Source organism: Vanessa cardui, chromosome 14 (assembly GCF_905220365.1).
Source record: "Vanessa cardui chromosome 14, ilVanCard2.1, whole genome shotgun sequence".
Classification (NCBI taxonomy): domain Eukaryota; kingdom Metazoa; phylum Arthropoda; class Insecta; order Lepidoptera; family Nymphalidae; genus Vanessa; species Vanessa cardui.
The window spans coordinates 5,832,330-5,855,553 of record NC_061136.1 but is presented as its reverse complement, the minus strand read 5'-3'; the positions used below and the strand labels follow the sequence as shown (position 1 = coordinate 5,855,553).

The 23,224-nt window shown below is 31.4% G+C and overlaps 1 protein-coding gene across 1 annotated transcript in view; it reads left to right on the top strand.

Moving 5' to 3' along the window:
- LOC124535255 (suppressor of lurcher protein 1) overlaps window positions 1–23,224 on the top strand; it is a 311,311-nt gene that overhangs the window by 200,001 nt on the left and 88,086 nt on the right. Inside the window, exons 6-7 of the mRNA XM_047111390.1 lie at window positions 15,775–15,931; window positions 16,583–16,642. Of these exons, the coding sequence (XP_046967346.1) occupies window positions 15,775–15,931; window positions 16,583–16,642 (217 nt within the window). The remainder of the gene's footprint in view (window positions 1–15,774; window positions 15,932–16,582; window positions 16,643–23,224) is intronic.

Sequence of the window (23,224 nt, the reverse complement as noted above, 5' to 3'; positions counted from 1 at the left end):
ATTTCCTTCAATTCATTCCATTGTTCCAAAACTATATATGTGTTACTATGAAGAGTTCCTTTGGTTCCATACAAATTCGGGGAACAACCAATTATGATTATACAAATACGACCAAAGTCACTAACCTAGCAAGCAAACAAAAGGCATAATATTCTTCGAATACTCGAGCATTATAAATTCAATTGCAAATAAAATATTTGATATTAAGAATTAATATTAAAACAAATAAATATTATTATCATACAAACATGTTCGAGCGCTCATTTTGTTTATATTGATATAAGATTTCGATTTATTTCTATTTTACTTGTCGATATGGGTTTGTGAGTATCTGAATAAGGCTCTCACTAGTCTATAGATAAACAGAAACACTTTGATGGGGTGAGTGAGTCAGTTTCACTACAGGCACAAGAGACATAACATCGTAGTTCTTAAGGATGGTGGCACATCTGCTATATAAAGCAAATATATATGCTATATATGCTATATATAGTTCAGAGCTGAGATGGCCCAGTGGTTAGAACGCGTGCATCTTAACCGATGATTGCGGGTTCAAACCCAGGCAAGCACCACTATATATATGTGCTTAATTGTGTTTATAATTCATCTCATGCTCGGCGGTGAAGGAAAACATCGTGAGGAAACCTGCATGTGTCTAATTTCATCGAAATTCTGCCACATGTGCATTCCACCAACCCGCATTGGAACAGCGTGATGGAATACGTTCCAAACCCTCTCCTTAATGGAAGAGGAGGCCTTATCTCAGCAGTGGGAAATTTACAGGCTGTTACTTTACTTTACTTTACTTTTACTTTATATATAGTTCAAAGGGCGTCAATGTCTAAAGGCAAGTGGTGACCTCTTACCAGGAGGCCGATATACCCGAACGCTTTACTGTATTTTATACAATATATTGAGAAAGCAGATATCCATAGCGAGTTAAGAAACTCATTTCCGTGTAATGCATACACAATCTGAAGTGTAATGTATTATCAAAACTTTCCGGATTGAGCGCCTTATAATACAACAATGTAAAAGACCCGCAGTTGTCAGTTCATGGAAACGCTTCCTCGATTTCGATTAAACTTATTGTGTTTTAAAGTCATAAACATAAATAAAAATACTGGTATATATTCTATCTCTCTGAGGTAGAGGTAGCTAGATATATTTTCCCTATTAAGCACTACTATAAAACTTTAAATCATTTAATAAAGGCTATCTATAAATTGTCCTCTACAAATAACAAGATATTATCTTATACATATAATAAAATTGGAGTGTCTGTTTGTAATATTGAAATAGCCCTTTTTTATTCAATGCATATGTTTACACGGTACATATACCATAATAATGTTTTTTACAATTTTTCTTGGTCTGTCTGTTAGTACCGGCTAATCTCTGGAAGTCGTTTCACCGATTTCGACGGGACTTTCACTGGCAGATAACTGATATAATAGGGAGTAACTAAGGCTACACTCATTATTTTTCTTTGTTATATTCAAAGGCGTACAAGGTCGCGGGCACAGCTAGTTGATACTAAAGATGAAGCACTATAGCTTATCTCATAAGCCATCTTGGCATATAATTAATGAAAAAAATAGAACCATTGCTTTTGTTTTACTTTTAAAAATAGCACATTTTTTTGGATAAATGGATGAGTTGGTTAAATCTCTTTTAAAAAACACTGACCTTCATATTCCCCGCTCACCCGACTCCATAATTTTAACCCCTTTAGAGGTGTTTGTGTAAAACGAAGAGCATACACAGCGACTTCCGACACGGAAACTGGGGCGTATCAAGCACAGCCCTAATGTGAGTGGTGCCGTGCCGTTTTAAACCTTTTCTTAAGATAAATGATATGACGGGTTTATAAATGTTTTACATACATTTTATACAGAAGACAATTTGGTTCTGAATCGCGCTATCGTTGTTTTCACCCGACCCGCCCCGGCTTCACACGGGTGCAATACTGATACTAAATATACTATAGAATTTCTTTATTAACGACATCACATTAGAAACCTCTAAAATTATCAGTGTTTATCTACTATATTGTTCACGTATTATATATACAAAATCATTTTCTTTTAAATCACTCACTCACTCATACTATGCAGTGATAACAAATAGGTACAATATAAACAATTTTCGATCCTTAAGAAACACAAAACGCTATGTCCCTGCGTGTTAAAACTGTAATATCTTCGAAAATATTCATTTAAATTACACGCTGTAAAGGGCCGTATTGATCTATATTGAATGCAAAATTTATTTAAGGTACTTAATTGGATAAGGATTAATGCTATATTGCTTAAAATCGCTTCGAAAATAAGCCATTTTTTCTCGTAAATATAAAAGATAAAAAAATGTTTATTGTAGGTTATCTTTAAGACATAGACATATACCATCGCGGACTTTTTTGTAGCCATTTTTGAGGTGTACAATTCTCTACTACACTATTTTGATCTATCTGGTAGGGTTCAGCCAGCGTTTACAATGTAAGCGCAAAAAAAATATAAATTTACTACATCACATTAGAAACTTTTAAAATTATCTGTGTTACTTAACTATATTTACCGAGTTTCATATGTACAAAATTATTCTCTTTAAATCACCCTATCTATTAAAAAAAATCTCATCAAAATCCGTTGCATAATTTTAAAGATTTAGGCATAGACAGGAAAAGACAGTCACCGAGAATCAATTTTGTTTTATACGATGTAGTAGTAAGAAATAGGTACAATGTACACAGTTTTCACTCATTAGGAAATACAAACCGCTATGTCGGTGCGTTTTAAAACTGTAATATCTTCGAAAATATTCATTTAAATTACATGCTGTAAAGGGCAGTATTGATCTATATTGAATGTACAATTTATTTAAAGTACCTAATTGGATAAGGATTAATGCTATATTGCTTAAAATCGCTTCGAAAATAAACCTTTTTTTCTCGTAAAAATAAAACATAAAAAAATGTTTATTGTGGGTTATCTTTAAGAGATAGACATATACCATCGCGGACTTTTTTGTAGACATTTTTGAGGTGTATAATTCTGTAGTACATTATTTTGATCTATCTATTAGGGTTCAGCCAGCTTTTACAATGTAAGCGCAAAAAGATTAAAAAAATTACGACATTACATGAGAAACTTTTGAATTATCAGTGTAACTTAACTATATTGTCTATGTATTATATATAAAAACCTTCCTCTTGAATCACTCTATCTATTAAAAAAAACCGCATCAAAATCCGTTGCGTAGTTTTAAAGATTAAAGCGTACAAAGGGACATAGGGATAGAAAAAGTGACTTTGTTTTATACTATGTAAAGATAAAGCATGTTGAAAAAAAATTGTAGACTGCTTGCGAGAACCTTACACTATTATTATTTATTAACGCTCGGACCCGGAATATATTTTTTATTAAATAATAAATTATCAGTCTTTTGATGTTATTTAGAGTTCATAAAAGGACAAAGAAACTAGAGGCAATGCAAACGGAAACACAAAGCGACATTGTTTTGCTTTATTTTATAGATTCATTACAATAGTTCTCGTACAATAAAATCCATACCAATATAGTTTTTTATCGAAAATATTGGACAGCAAGTATGATCGTCACGTATTCTTAGTGCCTTTGATACTATTTCTGAACAAAGCATGTTAAGCGAACTCGGTTAAAGTTGTGATGGGATGAGACATAAAATTCCAACAAGTTTTCCTTCAGGAAAATTGAATATTCATGATGTAGACGGAAGCGATCTGACGTTGATACAATGATCGCGAAAATTCATTTAACGTTTTTTTCTCGATAACTGCTAGTTTCCAGAGACTATTCAATGTGAATATGCTTACTTCGTTCTTTGTTAAATTATTGGGTACTAAAAATATTTTCTGTATAATACTCGCCAATAAACTTAAAATCTTTATTGCATATATAAAGAGGATTGCTTATAGCTGCTTCGGAAAATGATAGCTGACTTGAAGACGCAACGTAACAAAACCTCATTGGAATATTTTTTTCTTGCTCATAACTTTTGTTTACAATAAAATGAATATCAATTAAATTATAGCGGTACTCATTTTACGATATGACCTGGGGGCGATCGTTTAATCCCCAAGGTTTTTTAAATGGAATTGTTATTAATTTTGGTTATAATCAATATATCTTTAGAAAAATATTTAAGTGATTACATATTAATTATATCCGCTCAAAGACGGACCAAATGCTAGTTATTGAACCGCAAATAAGAATAACAAAGTTAACTCAGGTAGAACAAAACAAACACAGACATTTGAGCATACTATTCTGTGAATTATCACGCACAATAAATACAATTGAATAATACTAAAAGAATATTATTTTTCTCTGGTTTATTGACATTATCTCGTACATTACAACGTAATAAAAATGTAATACATTTTGATATTTAATTAAAATTTAAATTAAAAATAAAAATATACCCAATTAATCTATTAAAACTTCTCTATTTTAAAAAGCCAAGATGAGCCTGTGGTTTGAACACGTGCATCGTAATTGATGATTGCGGATTGAAGCGCAGGCACGAACCACTGAATTGTCAAGTGCTTAATTAGTGCTTTTGAGTCATCTCGTAGGAAGGAGCGAAGGAAAACACCGCGAGGAAACCTGCATGTGTTTCATTGCAACGATATTCTACCACATACGTCCACCGATCGTATTGGAGCAACATGGTGGAATAAGCTCCTATCCATCTCTTCAAAGGGACCTCTGGCAGAGGAACACTTACAGTCTTACTTACTTCCTTACTTAATAGCACAAATGTGTTCTCTAAATAAATATAATATTTTTCGATTATTTTACTTAAGTTACTATAAGTATAAGCCAATTCATACATGATGTCGTAAAGCCTTTTTTGAATTATCATTATATCAAGATTATGACGACGTTATGTAAAGCCTCTTAGCCTCGTACGTTCGTCCTGGGAACCCTTTTGGTCGTCTATCTTCCATAATATTTTTTTTCACTTTTCCCTTACAATTTTAATAAAGGACCCATGACTAATAAATACCTAAAATTTAGAATACAGTTTTTTTTTATGAAATTACTTTTTAAAATATTTACTAACAGCTTCTACTACCAAGTGATTACAACAAATGCACTACCATTTACGTTTCTGTCAAAAAAAAACTTAAAATTGAAATTTACACGTAATAAAAAAATATTTGTTAATACGGCTATCAATATTACTTTATGTCAAAGAAATATACAATAATGGTGAACGAATAGTCAGGAATATAATTGTATTCTCAAACTTAGTAAATACTCATAATAAATGCAAACTTTTCACACACAGGATATAACTCACGTTGTTAATTCCCCCGACCTTTCTCTTCGTTTCCAATAAAATCAAAGATTATCTACAAAACGAGAGTATAAAACGGCTCAAGGCGTCAATTAGATGTTAAAACTTTTCAAATTTAACACCAAAGCAATTTTCTGTGAGCAATAAATTCACGAATGTCCATGAAAAAGGTTTCAGGAATAAATCTCTTGGTGGAAATAAACTCAAATTAGAATCGTGAAATGAGAAAGACACATCGGTGATGTCCTTGAGATAAATTTTGGACGAAGTCAGGAATCTTTGAGGATAGATCGTTATAGGTTCACTTACCGTACTAATGTGGATTTAGAGGAACCAAATGACGAGAGATAAAATTAAGGATCTCCTTATCCAAAGGGTGAAACGGGAACATATCTACCACTGTCCGTCCGTCTGTCACCATGCTGTATCATGAATCATGATAGTAAAGCAATTGAATTTTTCTCTTGCCGTTATAATAACAAATACTAAAATAATAGAATAAAATAAATACGAGACCTCTCCCTTAATATGTGTTGGTTAATAATTATGATTTTTTATAGGTACGGAACCCTTCGTGCGCGATACTGACACGCCCTTGTTCGTTTTTTTTTTACTTTTTATTTACTGAATACGACTATAGATCAATTTTGATTGAATAATTATATAAAACTGACTTTTTAAATTGTTTCACAATATAAAAATAATTAAACTTTATTTTTATTATAGTAACTTAAAAATAATAACAAAAAATTAAACTTATAATCGTGTCATGGGATTAATCACATTCACGTGATATTATTTTTTAATAGTCTTATATTTATTTAATTACAGGTAAAAATATTTTTACTGGAAGTTCACGTGAAAATACAATTAATATAAATAATTTCGATTACATTGCATTTGCACACGCACGCTGGCTGCACGGACACCGTGTTAAGCAGTAATGCATAATTAATTTATTATGACATCTTTTACATCGCGCGACGGCTGTTTGGCTACCTTGTGTGCCCTTGCGTCCATTACCAGCACGATTTCGTCACAAGCTACTTGGAAATATGATACGAGCGTAACACGCGCGTTTTAACATGCAAAAGATATTCCATTTGATCGCTACATTTACGAAGGTGAGGACGTTTTAAATATACTCGATGTAACTGTTACTACTGCGTTGATTTCACTAAGAAAAGCGATACTTAGCTTTTAAAAAACAGTTTTGAGACATTATCCGCTGTATATTGCGAGGTACATAACTTCGTTGATATAAATTATTATTTGTCTTCTTCTTTACATTTGAATAAAGTTCAGAACATCACCTGTATAGCTTTGATGGTTTTAATGGCCAACGTTTGAATGAAAGTGCTCTAAGACTTGTTTGTTAACATGTGATCATGTAGCATGTTTTGTTCATTCTGCCTTCATTATTTCATTAAAAATTATAATAATGCATTAATTTTAATGTCTGATCAATATTAATTAGATAATAAGTCAGAGCTACTGTGAATAATAATTGTAATTTTACCGCGAAAAGTAATCTAAACGTAAATATAAATTGTGTTCAATTTATAACAAGTTTCAGACAAACTGGCATCAACAAATGACCCCTTATATTTTTGTAAAGAAAGTTTTATGTACATTGTTAGCCGCGAGTTGTGGCTTTAATAAGATTTTCTTAGGACTTCGCACGTGTCTGAGGATACATGAGACCGAAGCAATATCTTTAGTTTGAAACTAATAATATAACTCTAAATTTGTTAACAATTTTGCGTTTTACCAACTAACATAATTTTATTTTTGATAAACAAACAATGGGATGATACTAACAGCACAATAATATACAATAATACGTACATCAGTCAATTTACTAATAATAATAATTAATTATACAATTATTAAAATACAACAAAGACGCAATATATGTACATTACATAAAATGTAATATTATACAATCAAATGAGATTAATGAACTTATAGAAAAGGTAAGCTTCATAATATAGTGTAAATAGAATTTACATAAAGAAACATACAAAATATAAGACAGAGCTTAAAAGTTATATTGACAGTTAATTAATATAACAGGCTAAGTATACATACTTCGGTACATGTTTTATAATTGAAAATATAATTTTATTTACTTTATTTATAAAATAAAACAATTCTTTAAATAAAATATCACTACCTGAATTGATTTTGTCATAATTTCGCCAGCTACTAAACTATATAAGAAGATATTGCTAGTTCTTTTCGATTTGCAAATCAGCACAAAATTTTTTTTTATTAAAGTTATTAATTTCGGGATATTTACCATGTTTTTTATTTTTGTTCGGTGGAGCTCGATATTTCGACATTGTCTACGAATGTCTTGTTCACGAGACTTTTGAACAAAAATAAAAAACATGGTAAATATCCCGAAATTAATAACTTTAATAGCACAAAAATTGTATATTAGCAGAAGGTATAGAGCAGAACCAAGTTGGTTACTGTCTAAAATCCTTATCAACTTTTAAAATAATTCCATGCATGAGACTCTTAAACTGTGCCCAATGCTATAATCGTGTTGGAAGATTCTTTCAAAATCAATCAATCACTTTACAAAATAAATATTATTTAAATCATTCTCTTAAAACACAATCGATTATAGAATTGATTTCTTATATAGTTTTTTAATCATCAACATAAAATAGAATATTAATATTTTTAAATATTACATGTACATCGTTTATAACAATATTGAAATCTAACGGATCAAGATGGGAGCCTTGAGGTACCCCGGATGTCACAGCCGCGAATTAGCTTTTGACAATCACTTTTGACCTTTATATTCCACTACAGAAACCATTCATTAAACAAACTTTAAAAGTAAACAGACCTAATAACTAAATTAGTTCCTTCCCTTGAGTATTAAATTTACATTACAATACATTGTCTATTTTCTACTGTTAAAATCAGAGTAGAATGGTGCCCATTGAACAAAATCTGTTTTGATTTATAAACCTCCAAAAATAATACAATGTGTATATAGTCCTTTAAATACATATATCAACGACGCCGAAATACATATATTGACGACCTGTGCTCGTGTGTTGTGTACACCGGTTTTCATGGGCCCGCCACTCCGAGGTCCCGGGTTCGATTCGTTCGTTTTCTATATTGTCTTGGATCTGGGTATTTGTGGTACTGTCTTTACAACAGATTTTCTATAACACAAGTGCTTTAGCTACTGATACCAATGTAAGTAGATGTGTAGCTGAGTATGATGTTGTCTCATATTTTTTTTTTTTTTTATTATATATTCTTAAATTAATAAAGGTAGCTAATTTTATAAAAGTTATGTGATATTCAATGACGCGTGGGTGTGAGTGAGAGATGAGTTTGTATAAATACTATCAATTAACGTATATAAAATAAAAATCGAATGTCGTATAAAAACGAATATGATATATAACTTTTGCTTTGTTTCCTAAAATTCGCACTTAAGATTTGCTACAAAAAACGAAATAAACTTAAGTTGAGATGATTATAGATGTTTAACTGTCGAATGCTCTATTAAAATATAAATAGGAAGTACAGATTACATTATTATTCCGTTAAAATATGTATATAAGTCACACAATGCAAATAATAAACAACAATTTCGAAAGTGGGTTTGTTAAAACAATGGAATCCTAAATTGTACTAAAGCCTTTGTATATAGTTGATTTTATCACAATCGAAGAACAGTTATTTGCAATTACTTTGTTTTAAACACGTAGGTTGTGATAAGAGCCTTATATTTTCTGAGTATTATAGTTTTTACACAAGAGTAGACTTTTCCGTAGAATGTATAAATCGTTTCTGCTTAATCATATATCAGCTGCAATGAACAATATTTTACGTAGCGCCAATAATTTGTATTCTTTTAAAATATTTAAATCTTTGTATGTTAATAAATGTAATATTTATTTATCATATTTTAAGTTTTTAAATAATCAAACAATGACAATGAAATGTTACGATTTTAGATTAAAGTAAATATAATTATTATTTTGGTTTGTGATAAAGTTTTTTGTAAGCCTTTACGTTATCATCATATTTTTGAGCCCAAGTAGCAATACTAGGTATTATTGTAGCCACTGGTTTGAATAAATAAAATTTTAACAAAAAGAAAAACCGACTTCAAACAAAACACTATTTTAAAACAAATGAATATGCACGAAAAAGTAATAAAAATAATTGCGTATTCAACATATTTTTTAGAGTCTTCCTAAGTTAAATGAAATGAAAAATATTAGACTACTTAAAAGTCGATTAACGATTATATCATGTAGTTATAGTTATTGGTATATTTGGAGCCGGTGTCAGCCACGGTGCCCTTGCCCCAACAATCAAAAGAAAGAAGCGATACGAGCCCCTTGATTGATTCAGTATATTATTGAGTAAAAGGTAATTTGTAAAAAACATATTTGTTAAAGTATTCTCGTATTGTTTTTTGATAGATATACTGTAGGGTTTTATTGGCTGACACCGACTCCAAATATAACAATAATTATAACTACATGATATAATCGTTAATCGACTTTTAAGTAGTCTAATATTTTTCATTTCATTTAACGTAGGAAGACTCTAAAAAATATGTTGAATACGCAATTATTTTTATTACTTTTTCGTGCATATTCATTTGTTTTAAAATAGTGTTTTGTTTGAAGTCGGTTTTTCTTTTTGTTAAAATTTTATTTATTTTTTTATTTTAAGTGAAGCTGATGTTGACTAACTAATTTTTTTTAATATGGATAGATTAAGCGTTTCGTTTATATGAGTCAGAAACTACTTCGAGGACAATTTCATAGGAAACTTGCGAATAAAGCAAAAATAGACTTTCGAAAATGCGGATTTAATACGTCACGCGGCGTAAACTACAAGGATCCCTCGAAAGAGCTGTAATCGAACTCAGCAAAAAAACTTTGAAAAAGACCAACTATATTTCGTACATCATATGACATCACATCAAATACACAAAATTTGATTAAAGATAGTAAGAAATTCTGTCCCATATCGCACTCTAACTGCGAGTCGTATAGGAGTTCCATCACTACATAGTATAAAACAAAGTCGCTTTCTCTGTCCCTATATCTTTAAATCTACGCAACGGATTTTGATGCAGTTTTTTTTAAAAGATAGTGTGATTCAAGGGGAAGTTTTGTGTATATAATACATGAACAATATAGTAAAGTAACACTGATAATTTTAGAAGTTTGCGATGTGATGTCGTATATAAACAAATTCTGTAGTATATTCAGTATCAGTATTGCACCCGTGCGAAGCCAGGGTGCGTAGCTAGTTGATTATAATATTCGACTATGATAATTACATAAACATAACCACATTACGGAAGGTGACTCAAATATCCAAATAACCTATAAATAAAAGATTCGACCGAGTATCGCTAACGTGCTCCTCAGAATTGTTCCGTTCCCTTCCGTTCCGTTACTTTGTCATGGATCCTGTGCTCAGAACCTTACCAAACTTTCACCAAATTACCCTTGAAGTATATATTTTATAATAAAAAAAGAATTATCAAAATTGGTTAACGTGATTTTCAGTTATTCACCGATTTGTCGCGCATATACATAATGCAAATTTAAGATTTATGTCGTTTTCATATGGATACCATCATCGGAAAAAAAATTAAAAAAAATGGGACCCCACGGGAAGCACTACCTTTCAAACAAAAAAAAAATTATCAAAATCGGTCCACCCAGTAAAAAGTTATGAGGTAACAAACATAAAAAAAAAAAAAAAAAAAAAAAAAAAAAAAAAAAATACAGACGAATTGATAACCTCCTCCTTTTGGAAGTCGGTTGAAAATGAGTGAACCAATGTAACTGCAAGCATAAATATTATAACATCTAATTTGCATGATTGGTGGTGTAAGGCTTTATAAGGAATGGTTAATATTCTTTACAGAGCTGATGTCTTTAGGTGATGGTGATGTCTTACTATCAGATAGCCCAGTTGCCCGGTTACCTACCTTTCTAACTTAGAGACAGGCCATTTTATTTAATTAGTATTCAAATTATTACGTATATTATGTTATTCTCGATGGAATTTACATTCTAAACTGATATTCCAAAAAATCTTTTACTTCTCTCTATATAATCAATGATAATGACGTGTATTGGTTTTAAATCTTGTAATCTTTAAGTATCTTAGCTTTAATTTTAACTAACAAACATAACGTGAAATCTCATTAAAAATATGTAAAAAATGAATATTCGTTCGACTTTGTGGTTAGACTTGGTAGTTAACCGCCCATGAGCAGAGCTAAGTAGTGTCGTATTTCGGATTGAAGTGTGAGTCAAGCAGTATAGAGACAAAACATCTTAGTTCCCAAGGTCGATAGCGCATTGGAAATATAAGAAATTGTTAAAATTTCTCAGAGCGCCAATGTGTATGGCTGTAGTTTACTTACCATCAGTTAATTCATAAGACCATCACAAAAAATATCCTTAAGACAGACGTCTTCAATCAACATATTTTTATTCTATAAACGATAGCTCAATTACCCTTAAAGATGTCTAGCTTATATTATCATAAACAACTGGTGCACAACAAGGAAATGACTAAAGTGGTAAGCAGCTGTAAACAATGTAAAAAAATGTGACAAAACGCATTCTCCGTAATCTGCAAAGCGTATTGTGGTTAACACGGCTAACGCTTGTTACAAACGCTTACACAAACTCATATGTATCTTATTTTCGAAGAAATAAGATTCAAATTGCCATTCTTGGTCAGTAGACGACACAGGTGTGTTTGCGTTTCATTACCGGCTACCTTCGAAGAGAAATTGTACATCACTGCGCAGTTTATTGTTGGCTGATATTAAAGTGCATTCGTGACCTAATTTTTCCTCTTACCTGGTTCTGATGTGGAAAAAGTTATTATTTACGAAAATATAGAAAACGCTTTGCGAAACCATTACATATGTATATTAATATGATAAATGTGAAAGTAACTCTGTCTGTTTGTATGTCGCTCTTTAACGACCGCTTAACCGAATTTGATGAAATTTGGTATGAAACAAACTGGAACTGCAAAAAAGGACATAGGCTACTTTTTTGCCTAATACATGACAACCAATAACCTAAAACGCGAGCGAAGCACCGGGCAACTACTAGTTTGGAATATGGTTGTCGTAATATTGCTAACGATTTCTAACCGCTGCCTTGCTCAAGAAAGACCTGTTTAGGATATTATAGCGTCCAAGTGAGTCCACAAATACAATTGAACTCTCAATTGTTCTTCTCCAATAATCCCATGGGATGTCAATATGACAAAACTGGAATGAGTCCAGTTGCATGACCAATGGCTTTAAGTGCTCTGCGAACTACTGAAGTAGATACATTGCTATATTCAAACTCCATGTGTATCAAAACAATATCCGAGTAAAATTTATACTACAAAGAAAAAAACCTCTATTCTGAGTTTTCAAATTACCAGTCATTAAAATATGTTCTTTTTAATTTGAACCACTATCTACAGAGTCGAATGAAGCCCCAAAATCTTCTTAAAATCATCTTTCCTAAACGATAAGCTATAGATAAGATAAGATAAGATAAGATAAGAAGTACAACCAACATCATATGTAGATCAATTTATAAAAATAATTCCAACTTTTTTAAATAAAACTAATTAGTAACAACCATAAAAAAGAAATTGAGCAACTTAACGCTATTTAAAATAACTTTCGTAACCCTAATATAATTTAAAAAATCGACATCTTAAAAGAAATAGTTTCTTAGTATCATGAGTCGAGCGAGCAGTCTGGTTTTCATTACTTTTTCAATATAGCGAGTTTTGTGGCAGCAACTAAAAGGAATTACGAACTGTTCCTTACAAGGAAAGTTTAACTTAGTTCCGAAGATAAGTTAAATGTTACTATAACGGAGAAAAAGTGTTACAGTATGAGGCAAATATCCTGCTTATAAGAGGAAACATTTTTGTCTTTAAATGTACTCAAATAGATGATATACGGAATAATTGTTTTTGTTTTCCTTACCATTTATTCAAATAATTTAGGTCTCTTACAAATAAATTAGGTCCAAGAGTTTCCAGGTTCTCCTTATCTTTGCGTTCTTTGTCCAGTCTTCTCCAACATAATATTAATTTAATCAAATTATTCATCAAATTCTTAATCGAGTCTTCATCAGATTCAAGGTTAATTTTTATTTCATTTTAAGCTCCACATTTTTTTCCTAACTTTTATCCTTCTATGAATTTCAACTTTGTTTCTTGATTATCTGAAAAAAATGCATTTCCCTCAGTATATATAAATAGCTACTTGTATATTCGAAGCTCTGTGTGTTATCGACTTGTTCCGGCGCCTAAGCTGATTTTCAGAAGAGGATCAGCGAATCAGTGAATCTAGTATTATTGAATATTGAAGTATTATCAATTTATATTAATACCTTTTTGTTTCCTGTCTGAATTATGGATATTATTATTTATTGTAGAACTGACATAAGTGATATTGATACCCCTGTCTCACGCCTCCTCATATTTTGTTTATATATATGAAAAAAAAAACGAACTATGTATCTTTATACTGATGAATATAGTAAGACAATTTATACTCCTATTATTTTCATTAAATTTTTAAATAATAATAATGATGATTTATACGTAAGATTTTAAATTATTAAATTTATAAAATTGTTTTAAAAGTAAATTTTCATTTGCAATTTCAAAAACAGAACTCATCACATTTTACGGACCGGTGATTTCATTTATTCATTATAACACACGTTCACCTACATCCTTTGAAACGAAATTAAGCGAAAAGAATTCAGATACAACTCGAAATCAAAGTGAAATTGTTAAATGAATCCGAAACGACGCGATCTTATTATTTACAATATGAATTGTTACTTGCTCATAAAGGTTTCGGAATTAAGGGAAACAAAGTTCTACCTAACTCCTATTATTAATGGACTTTTTTCTTTCATTCGCTTATACACTTTTCAAATTAACTTCGCATTCAAATAATAAATTTTTTGTTTTTATTTACTCTCCGAATACTTGGAGTATGAAAGAATTCGAGCGAAAACATTTTATGAATTATTTTGTTTAATTAATTTTTCGTAACTTATGATACTTTTTTTCATAAAAATATTTTAAATTTCTATTAAATATGTTGCTTTCATTTAGTGAACTATACTAATAACTTACGGAAACGTTCGTAATGCATATCAGAAGAATCTGGTTAACATTTATACATGTTATTGTTACCAGTAAATGTATGGTTTTAGTACATAAGTAGCTGCGCTTCGCAGTTTTACCTGTCTTTAGACTATTGGACTATTGAATAAAAAGTGTGAACTTCTCGTTCTTGTATATAAGATGAGTAATAAAATAAACCTTACTAAAATTGTAAAGAAATAAAAATATATTCTCATAATATGTGAATATTATGAGAATATTTTACCCAGTATAAATAATATGGTACCCAGCTAGACGAGACGATTGATCGATACCAAGAATCGTCTTATAAATTAAAATTATATCGAAATCACGTTACGAAATTGTAATTTGTAATATGAAATGGGTTATTTCTAAAATGAAAGCAATAAATTGGTGTAACCCAATACATCTCGGCTGTGATATACAATATTTTGGAACCGAACATTACTCAGCCTTACCTCTGTTTATCTGGCTTTATCTACGTTACCTGCGAGCCAATTAACCTAGAAACCGTCGGATCCTCATAATTTAATACACTAAAGGGCATTTTATAACCTGACAGGGTGAAGGCAACAACAAAATGAACAAGCTTTCCTCTACGTAATGTTATGTTAACGTTGTTATATATAACTAAGTAAAAGAGATAAAAAAGGTGCGGCGTTGTTATCTGTTAAATGTATAACATTAAACGGCTTTTATTTATGATTGAAATAGCTAATAATTTTCTATGAACTGTGATAACCTTCAGAACTATGAGATATTTTTAATTAATGTTTTTTTACAATTGTTCTGTGATTGTTTTATTAATCAAGTGCATATTGAACAAAATTGTTTCAAATTACTAAATAATATGTAAGAGAAAACATATAATTATGAAGAATATAGATCTAACTGTCTGTTATCTCTTTATGCTGAACCGATATAGATGAAATTTAGTGTGGCGATAGTTTGAGACTCGGTGAACGACATAGGCTTTTTTGTAATTTATACCTCTAGGTGATAAAATGTGGTGTCGATCTGAGTGCTATAAGTAAAGTTCTATACATTACACGCGGGTGTATTAATTAAACTAATATTATATAGTAGGAATATTTTTTTAACGAGAACCACTACCAAATCAATATAAAATGGTTTTATATAAACTGGTTCAAATCTAAGTGACCGTAATCTTTCTCTGACTTTGCCTTTCATTTTAATAAATATTGATATTATTTTCAGGTCTTTTTGAAACCGAAGGCGTACAAATACCGGGCACAGAATGCGACTACCAGTTCAGCCGGTCCGGCAACCGACCGGCCCACGGCCGGCTGTACAGCCCACGCTACCCGTCCATTTACCCCAACAATGTTCGCTGCTCCTATCATTTTCACGCAAGGTAACTTCTTTATTTTAGAAATTCAAAATAAAAGGATGTATTCAATAATTTAATAGAAAAAAATCATACGTATTGATTGCCAGAAATATAAAACCTTTTTTCACAGATCTAGTATGATATGTGCCTTGTATTCTTTCAGTTCATATTTTCGCTCATTATTAAAATTAGAACGTAACAATTTTTTTTTAAAACTGTTGCCTCACGCTGAGATACACTAAGAACTACTAACGGTGGTAATTTGAAATCTTAAAAACAAATTCGAAGCTGACATACATATATGTTAATTTATAACTAACAATAATTAGATCGATGATCGGATTTCATTACTGATACTCGAACATTTTTAAATATTTATTCGAATATATTATAAATAGAACATTATCGATAAAATTCCAATGAAAGAAATAAATAATGAAACCTTACATGGCATCATGAACACACGTATGAATAAATGTTTACATCAGTATCCGAAAATGAAAACTAAAAAATATTCCAAGAAATAAATATTCACGCACGTAAAAGAATTAATATAGCAAATTTCAACATTGCCTTCAATAAAGTATGTTCAATCAAATATTCGTGGAATATATGATACCAGTGAACCGGAAACTCATATAATGTATATTATAATACTGTCCTTGTCATTTTCAGGCCAAAGGATCGCGTGAAGATAGTATTTGAAGAAATATCCTTACAAAAAGGGGATATAAGGTGCGTAGAAAATATATTCAGCGTTTGAACAACGCTTCATTTAGCGAACAATTTTAATATCGATATTGGTATCGATACTTTAATGTATATCTATCTTTATAAATATTTTTTGATCTTACAAGAACTTACGAACTTACAAGACCCGAGATGGTCCAGTGGTTAGAACGCGTGCCTCTTAACCGATGATTGCGGGTTCAAACCCAGGCAAGCATCGCTGAATGTTCATGTGCTTAATTTGTGTTCAAAATTCATTTCGTGCTCGGCGGTGAAGGAAAACATCGTGAGGAAACCTGCATGTGTCTAATTTCATATAAATTCTGCCACATGTATATTCCACCAACCCGCATTAGTGATGGAATATGTTACAAACCTACTCCTCAAAGGGAGAGAAGGTCTTAACTTAGCAGTGGGAAATTTACAGGCTGTTGTTGTTGTTGTTGTAAAATCTTACGTATTTTGTAACTATAATTTGTGTTGTTATAACGGATAATATGCCGGTGATAAATAAATTATTCAAAGATAAAAAAAAAATACTTTTAATATTTTTGCTCAGTAAAGCTACATGACTAGCTCGTGAAATTTCAGAAGGCTATGCGTAAATATTAAATTTTATACATTTACACGTATTTAAATGTCATGTCAATCACAGTACGTCACCTTTTAATATTTCACGCGTGATATTTGAAATGTTTTCTTACAGAGTTTCTGCAGAAATTAAGATACGCAAATAACATTTTATACATCTAAATAATCTTGAATGTCTAACAAAGTAATAGTTAGTATAAGAAGTATAGTGCTATTGTAAGATATTCTGTAAGTGTTTCTACATTGTTGTTTTATCTTTGTTTTTATTCATCTGAATTGCATACAATTTAACATGAATAAGAATTTATTCCATGTATAAAACTATGTTGTGTACACATATAGTAAAGTAAGTAAAGTAACAACCTGTAAATTACCCACTGCTGGGCTAAGGCCTGCTCTCCCATTAAGGAGCGGGTTTGAAACATATTCCACCACACTATTCCAATGCGGGTTTGTGGAATGCACATGTGGCAGAATTTCGATGAAATTAGACACATGCAAGTTTTCTCACGATGTTTTCCTTCACGGCCGAGCACGAGATGAATTATAAACACAAATTAAGCACATATATATAGTGGTGCTTGGCTGGGTTTAAACCCAAAATCATCGGTTAAGATGCACACGTTCTAACCGCTGGGCCATCTCAGCTCCTCACACATAAATCACACACATAATCCAAAAATAATTCAATACACCCGTTTTAGATTGTTTCGTGTTAACAGCGAAAACATTGATGTTCTTTTCAAATAGCCCCGAAAATACTTTAGTAATAAATTCGTTAGCATATAAAGGACCTGTAACAATGCCTCCTAAGTTGAAACTTAACAGAAAACAAAGCCCACGTGAAAAATAGCGTGGAAAAGTAACTCAAACATAAAAACCCACTTCGAACGCCCAGATAACCTCAGAGTTATTTCCTACTAAAAGTTAGGTAGAATCTTTACGACTCTGATGTCATAAAACAGGCAATAGTCTGAAAGAAGAGCGCATCGTATAAATCTCATAACCTTGTTATAATCCACTCAGAATCATAAATAAATATATGCCCAGTTTATGACATGACGTCACACGTCGCAGATTTGTGGACGTCGTGTAATTTCAAACAAATCGAAATTAATTTTGCGGTTTAAGTGACAAGACCATGTCTGCGTCTACACACAATAATATGGAAAACAAATAAAGCATTTAAATTATATATTCTTTGAGAAGGTTATATAAATGTTACTGAATATTTATTTTAGAAATATACACTACTATTTATGAACCGCGATCTCGCACGCTTTAAATGTTCGTCGTCAGACGTCAGGCATACAGGGAACGCCTATATTCTTCCTGGGTTCAATCTTGCTTCATACCCATAGTTTAATGGTTTAGCCGTATAAGACCAATAGACCGAGTTACTTTCATATTACATATAACATACGTATATAATTGTTTTTAACTAATTACGCTTGGAAAAGAGTAACTACTAAGTTTCTTGTCGGTATTTCTCGGTAGAATCTACAATCCGAAACGGTAGCTTCACTTAATATAATTGATAAATGGCGATCCAAAAATGCTTGTAAAAGCCTACTTGAATAGAGTATGTTTTGATTTTTGTGTACCTAAACGCATATACAATTATATCTCCTTGCAAAATATACAACATTTAATGGCTCTATTTATTTATAAGAAAATATTGATATAAATATATTTAAATAAACAGTAAATCCACACGTACAAAATATCGTAATATGAAAAATAAATAATATTACTTTCAAGGTAGCACGACAAAGTTCACTCGTGAAATATGTTACACGGGATGATAAAATGCGCTATTATGACAAATTCTTCAGCGCAAATCTTTACCGGACTCGAGGGAACGTTACGCGACGAAAATGACTCCAATTTTCTGTTGAATATAAAAAATGGATTTCGAATATGAAATAATATTACAATGATTTTTTTATCATTTTTATATTGCCAATTTGGCATACATAAAATAAAGAAACAGTTATCATTTAATACATTTACTTTTATATAATTAAATATTAACATTTGACTGATATTATTTTAAACTTAACTAATAGAACTTCAAAATCAATCAATAGACTTCACAAACAAACGGCGTATCAATTAAAATCAAATCAAATTATACTTTATTCAAGTAGGCTTTTACAAGCACTTATGAATCGTCATTTAACAGCTTTTATTAGGTGAAGCTACCACTAATTCGGAAAGTAGATTCAACCAAGAAGAATCGGCAAGTTAGTCAGTAGTTACTCTTTATCAACATTTAAAAATACAAAGTCATGTTAGTTAAAGACAATTATATCTCTATGTAATATACCTGCCTAGAAATCAATAAGTATTAATTCCACGTTTTTTTATCATCTATATAATCTTGTATTGAATGAATAATAAGCCTTCAAACGGCAAAGTTAAAAATGTCTGTGGAATTTTAATATTAATATGAACCACTACAGATTTGAAATTGTTAATTCGTTCAAAATTCGAACAATTAGGGATTAAATAAAATAATCCCATCCTTAAAGTAGGAAATTGAATGTAAAATTCAATTATTACGATATTAGTTTGGAACCGCGCTCCGGTCCATTAATTTAATATTAACCTAACTCGTTACATAGCATCACGGGAAGTGCGGTGAACGCGGTACTGTTGTGGTTGTGGTCAGCGCTATGCGTTTATAATGTTTAATTAAACATTTGCGATTTTACATAACAGCATCTGAGTGGATAATAAATACAATTTTTAAAATGATCATCAAGCATAAAAATATTATTAGTTTAATATTTTTTAATCACAAAAAGTCATTCAAAGTTAAATTTAAATGTAACGCTTGTATCAATAACTTTCCTTAAAAGAAACGCATAGGTTCTGAAACTTTGAGCAAGTTAAATATTCTATAAAATATTTAATTATTTCTTGTTAATAAAATAAAAATATTTTAAAAGTACCTACACAGAGTTGGAAAAAATAACTGATCTTGCTGTAAAAAGTAACTTATCTTTATTTATGTAAATGTGAAAGTCACTCTCTCTTTCTGTTGCTCCTTTGTGGCCAAACTGCTGAATCGTATTTTAATGGAACTGTTTATGACGCCAACTTGAATCTATAAAAAGGACAGGCTATCTTTTATACCTAAAACCACTAAAATCAAATGCTAAAGCGAGAGAGGCGAGCGACAATAACGTATTCTACTAACTACTTAAAAAAATAATTTAGAAGTAACAGTTAGCAATGATTTTTTCGGCCCCGCAAAAATCTGTCAGTTATTTTAGTGACGTCACATTGATAAAAATAACAATTGTGTATGTACTGGCACTCATTCAACGTTAGCAACTTATTACTACTTATTGTTTTTTTGTGAAAATAATGAATAACAATCGCTGTCGATGGTGTGTTATGTACAAAAACTAGCATTAAAACTCCAGTATAGTTATCTATCAAAGTGCCAGATGATATTGAAATGACAGTTTTTGCCTTTCTGACGTCACACCATGGCGCCTCTTCACGGTCGATCACTTACTATACAGACTATAAATTACGACTTTTTATATAATTATAATAAAGTAATAATATGTTTTTGTGACTCAAAACATTTGAGTATATTTCTATACATATTTTATTTTTTTATTAATTTTCATAATTTATTTTTCACTACCGAAAATACTCTATTAGGATTAAATAAATTTAAGCGAAAGAAAAATAACATCTGCTATTTCATCTACAAGCAAGTCTTTGTGTCAATAAAATAACTTTGTATAGCATTATCCATCGATAACATCTCATTAATCATCCAATATTTCGCAAATGTTAAGCTCTTTGGGTAACCTACTCCGCCCTTTGCCTTCTAATTCAACCTTTGGTCGGAATGATCAATTAGTAACGAAAACAAACAGAGACTTATTGTAATGACGTCCTATTCATACAACCTTTCACCCTTCATTTTAGTCACTGAGAATATTAGTTTCCAAACCATTAGCATTTATCTATCTTCGATAACAATTGCTCTTTGCAAACTGTATATTAAGTTATACATATATTTAGGCTTATCCTACTATTAATAATTATAGAATAATGAGATGTCTACTCCTACAAGGAAATAACTGCAAGGGTGCAAGATTCTAGACCAATGGATTTATACTTTTCAAAAATGGCTTCTTTTTCAATATCAATCACAACAACAACAACAACAACGTCAACCTGTAAGTTCCCACTGCTGGGCTAAAGGCCTCCTCTTCCTTTGAGGAGAAGGTTTTGGAACATATTCCACCACGCTGATCCAATGCGGGTTGGTGGAATACACATGTGGCAGAATTTCTATGAAATTTGTCACATGCAGGTTTCACGATGTTTTCCTTCACCGCTGAGTACGAGATTAATTATAAAGACAAATTGAGCACATGAATCAGCGGTGCTTGCCTGGGTTTGAACCCGCAATCATCTTTCTTTTGTCACTTTCCAAGAAAGGACGTAGGCTACTTTATTTGTCTGACACGTGATAACCAACACCCTAAAACGCGAGCCTAACCGCGGGCGACTACTAATTTACTATAAAATAGCGTGAAGTATAAATATTTTACTAATAAGATATAAATCATTCCTATTATCTTAGACCTTTTGCAACTTGCAATAGCGCTACGGCTTTATTATTCCTCGTTACGTAACCACCCTCTTGCCCACATCCTCCAACTTAGGTTGTTTTTCTTAATTAATTTCATCATACTATCAATAATATTATGTTTGTGCTGAACAGCCACTTAATGGCGTTATTAAGTTACTTGTTTTGCTAGTAGACAAGTTTCCAAATAGAAATATACTGGCCGGCCACTGTCTCTATACAATTAGTGACAACGGGACAAAGTTATTTCTCAGTTCGAAACTGAATTTAAGGTTCTGACAACATTTCCCTTTTAAGCTATTTTAGTATCACATTTATAGCGCCACAGAGGCTTGTTAAGACTAATATTCAGCATTAGGTGGGACTTACGTGGGTAGCCCGCCTAAGTAGGTACCAACTACCTACTCATCAAATATTTTACCACTAAGCAGTAGTAGGTAAGTATTGAGCCGAGATGGCACAGTGGTAAGAATGCGTGTATCTTAACCGATTATTGCGGGTTCAAACACAGGCAAGCACCACTGACTTTTCATGTGCTTAATTTGTGTCTTTGATTCATCTCGTGCTCGATGGTAGAGGAAAACATTGTGCAAACCTGCATGTGACTAATTTCAACAAAAATCTGTCACATGATACACCACGTTTGCTACAATTCTTCTCCTCAAACGGAGAGGAGACCTTAGCCCAGCGGTGGGAAATTTAAAGGCTGTTGATGATGATGATGATGGTGATGTAGGACTTAATATTGCTTTCTATATACAGATACAAGGGACATATAATTGTAATTCCCAAGGGTAATATTTCTTACTGCACCTTGTCTAAGTTTGTGAGTGACCACTTACCACCAAGAAGCCCATTTGCTGGTATATCAATATTTATAACAAAATAATTATATTTAGGTTACAAACAAAATTTTTAATAACCTTCTAATATTATATAATCGTACCCAATAAAGCTGTAACAGGCTGTAGAGGCATCTTATGATGTGGTTAAAATTTGTTTTATTAATGACCAAAGGCTGTAATTAAAGTGTTGGTAAAGGAACCACGACGAAATTGCTATAATTAATATTTTAATATAATTTTGTAACTCGTCAAAGTAACTTTGAATGTTGGCTTAACGCGTGAGTAAATGACAGGATAAATATGCCAAAAACAAAATTAATTCAAAACTAATTACAGACATTTTAAATCAAAGTGAACAAAAGTAAAGATCAGAGATGGCTACTGAGCCATACATCCACTGGGATGTATCTAATTTATCTAGACCGAAGATTGCAGGTTCGAAGTCGGGTAAGCGTCACTGGGCCTTTACTTACTCAATTAGAGTTACTAGTACTTGGTGGTGTAGAAATACTTCGTAACAAACCTGTA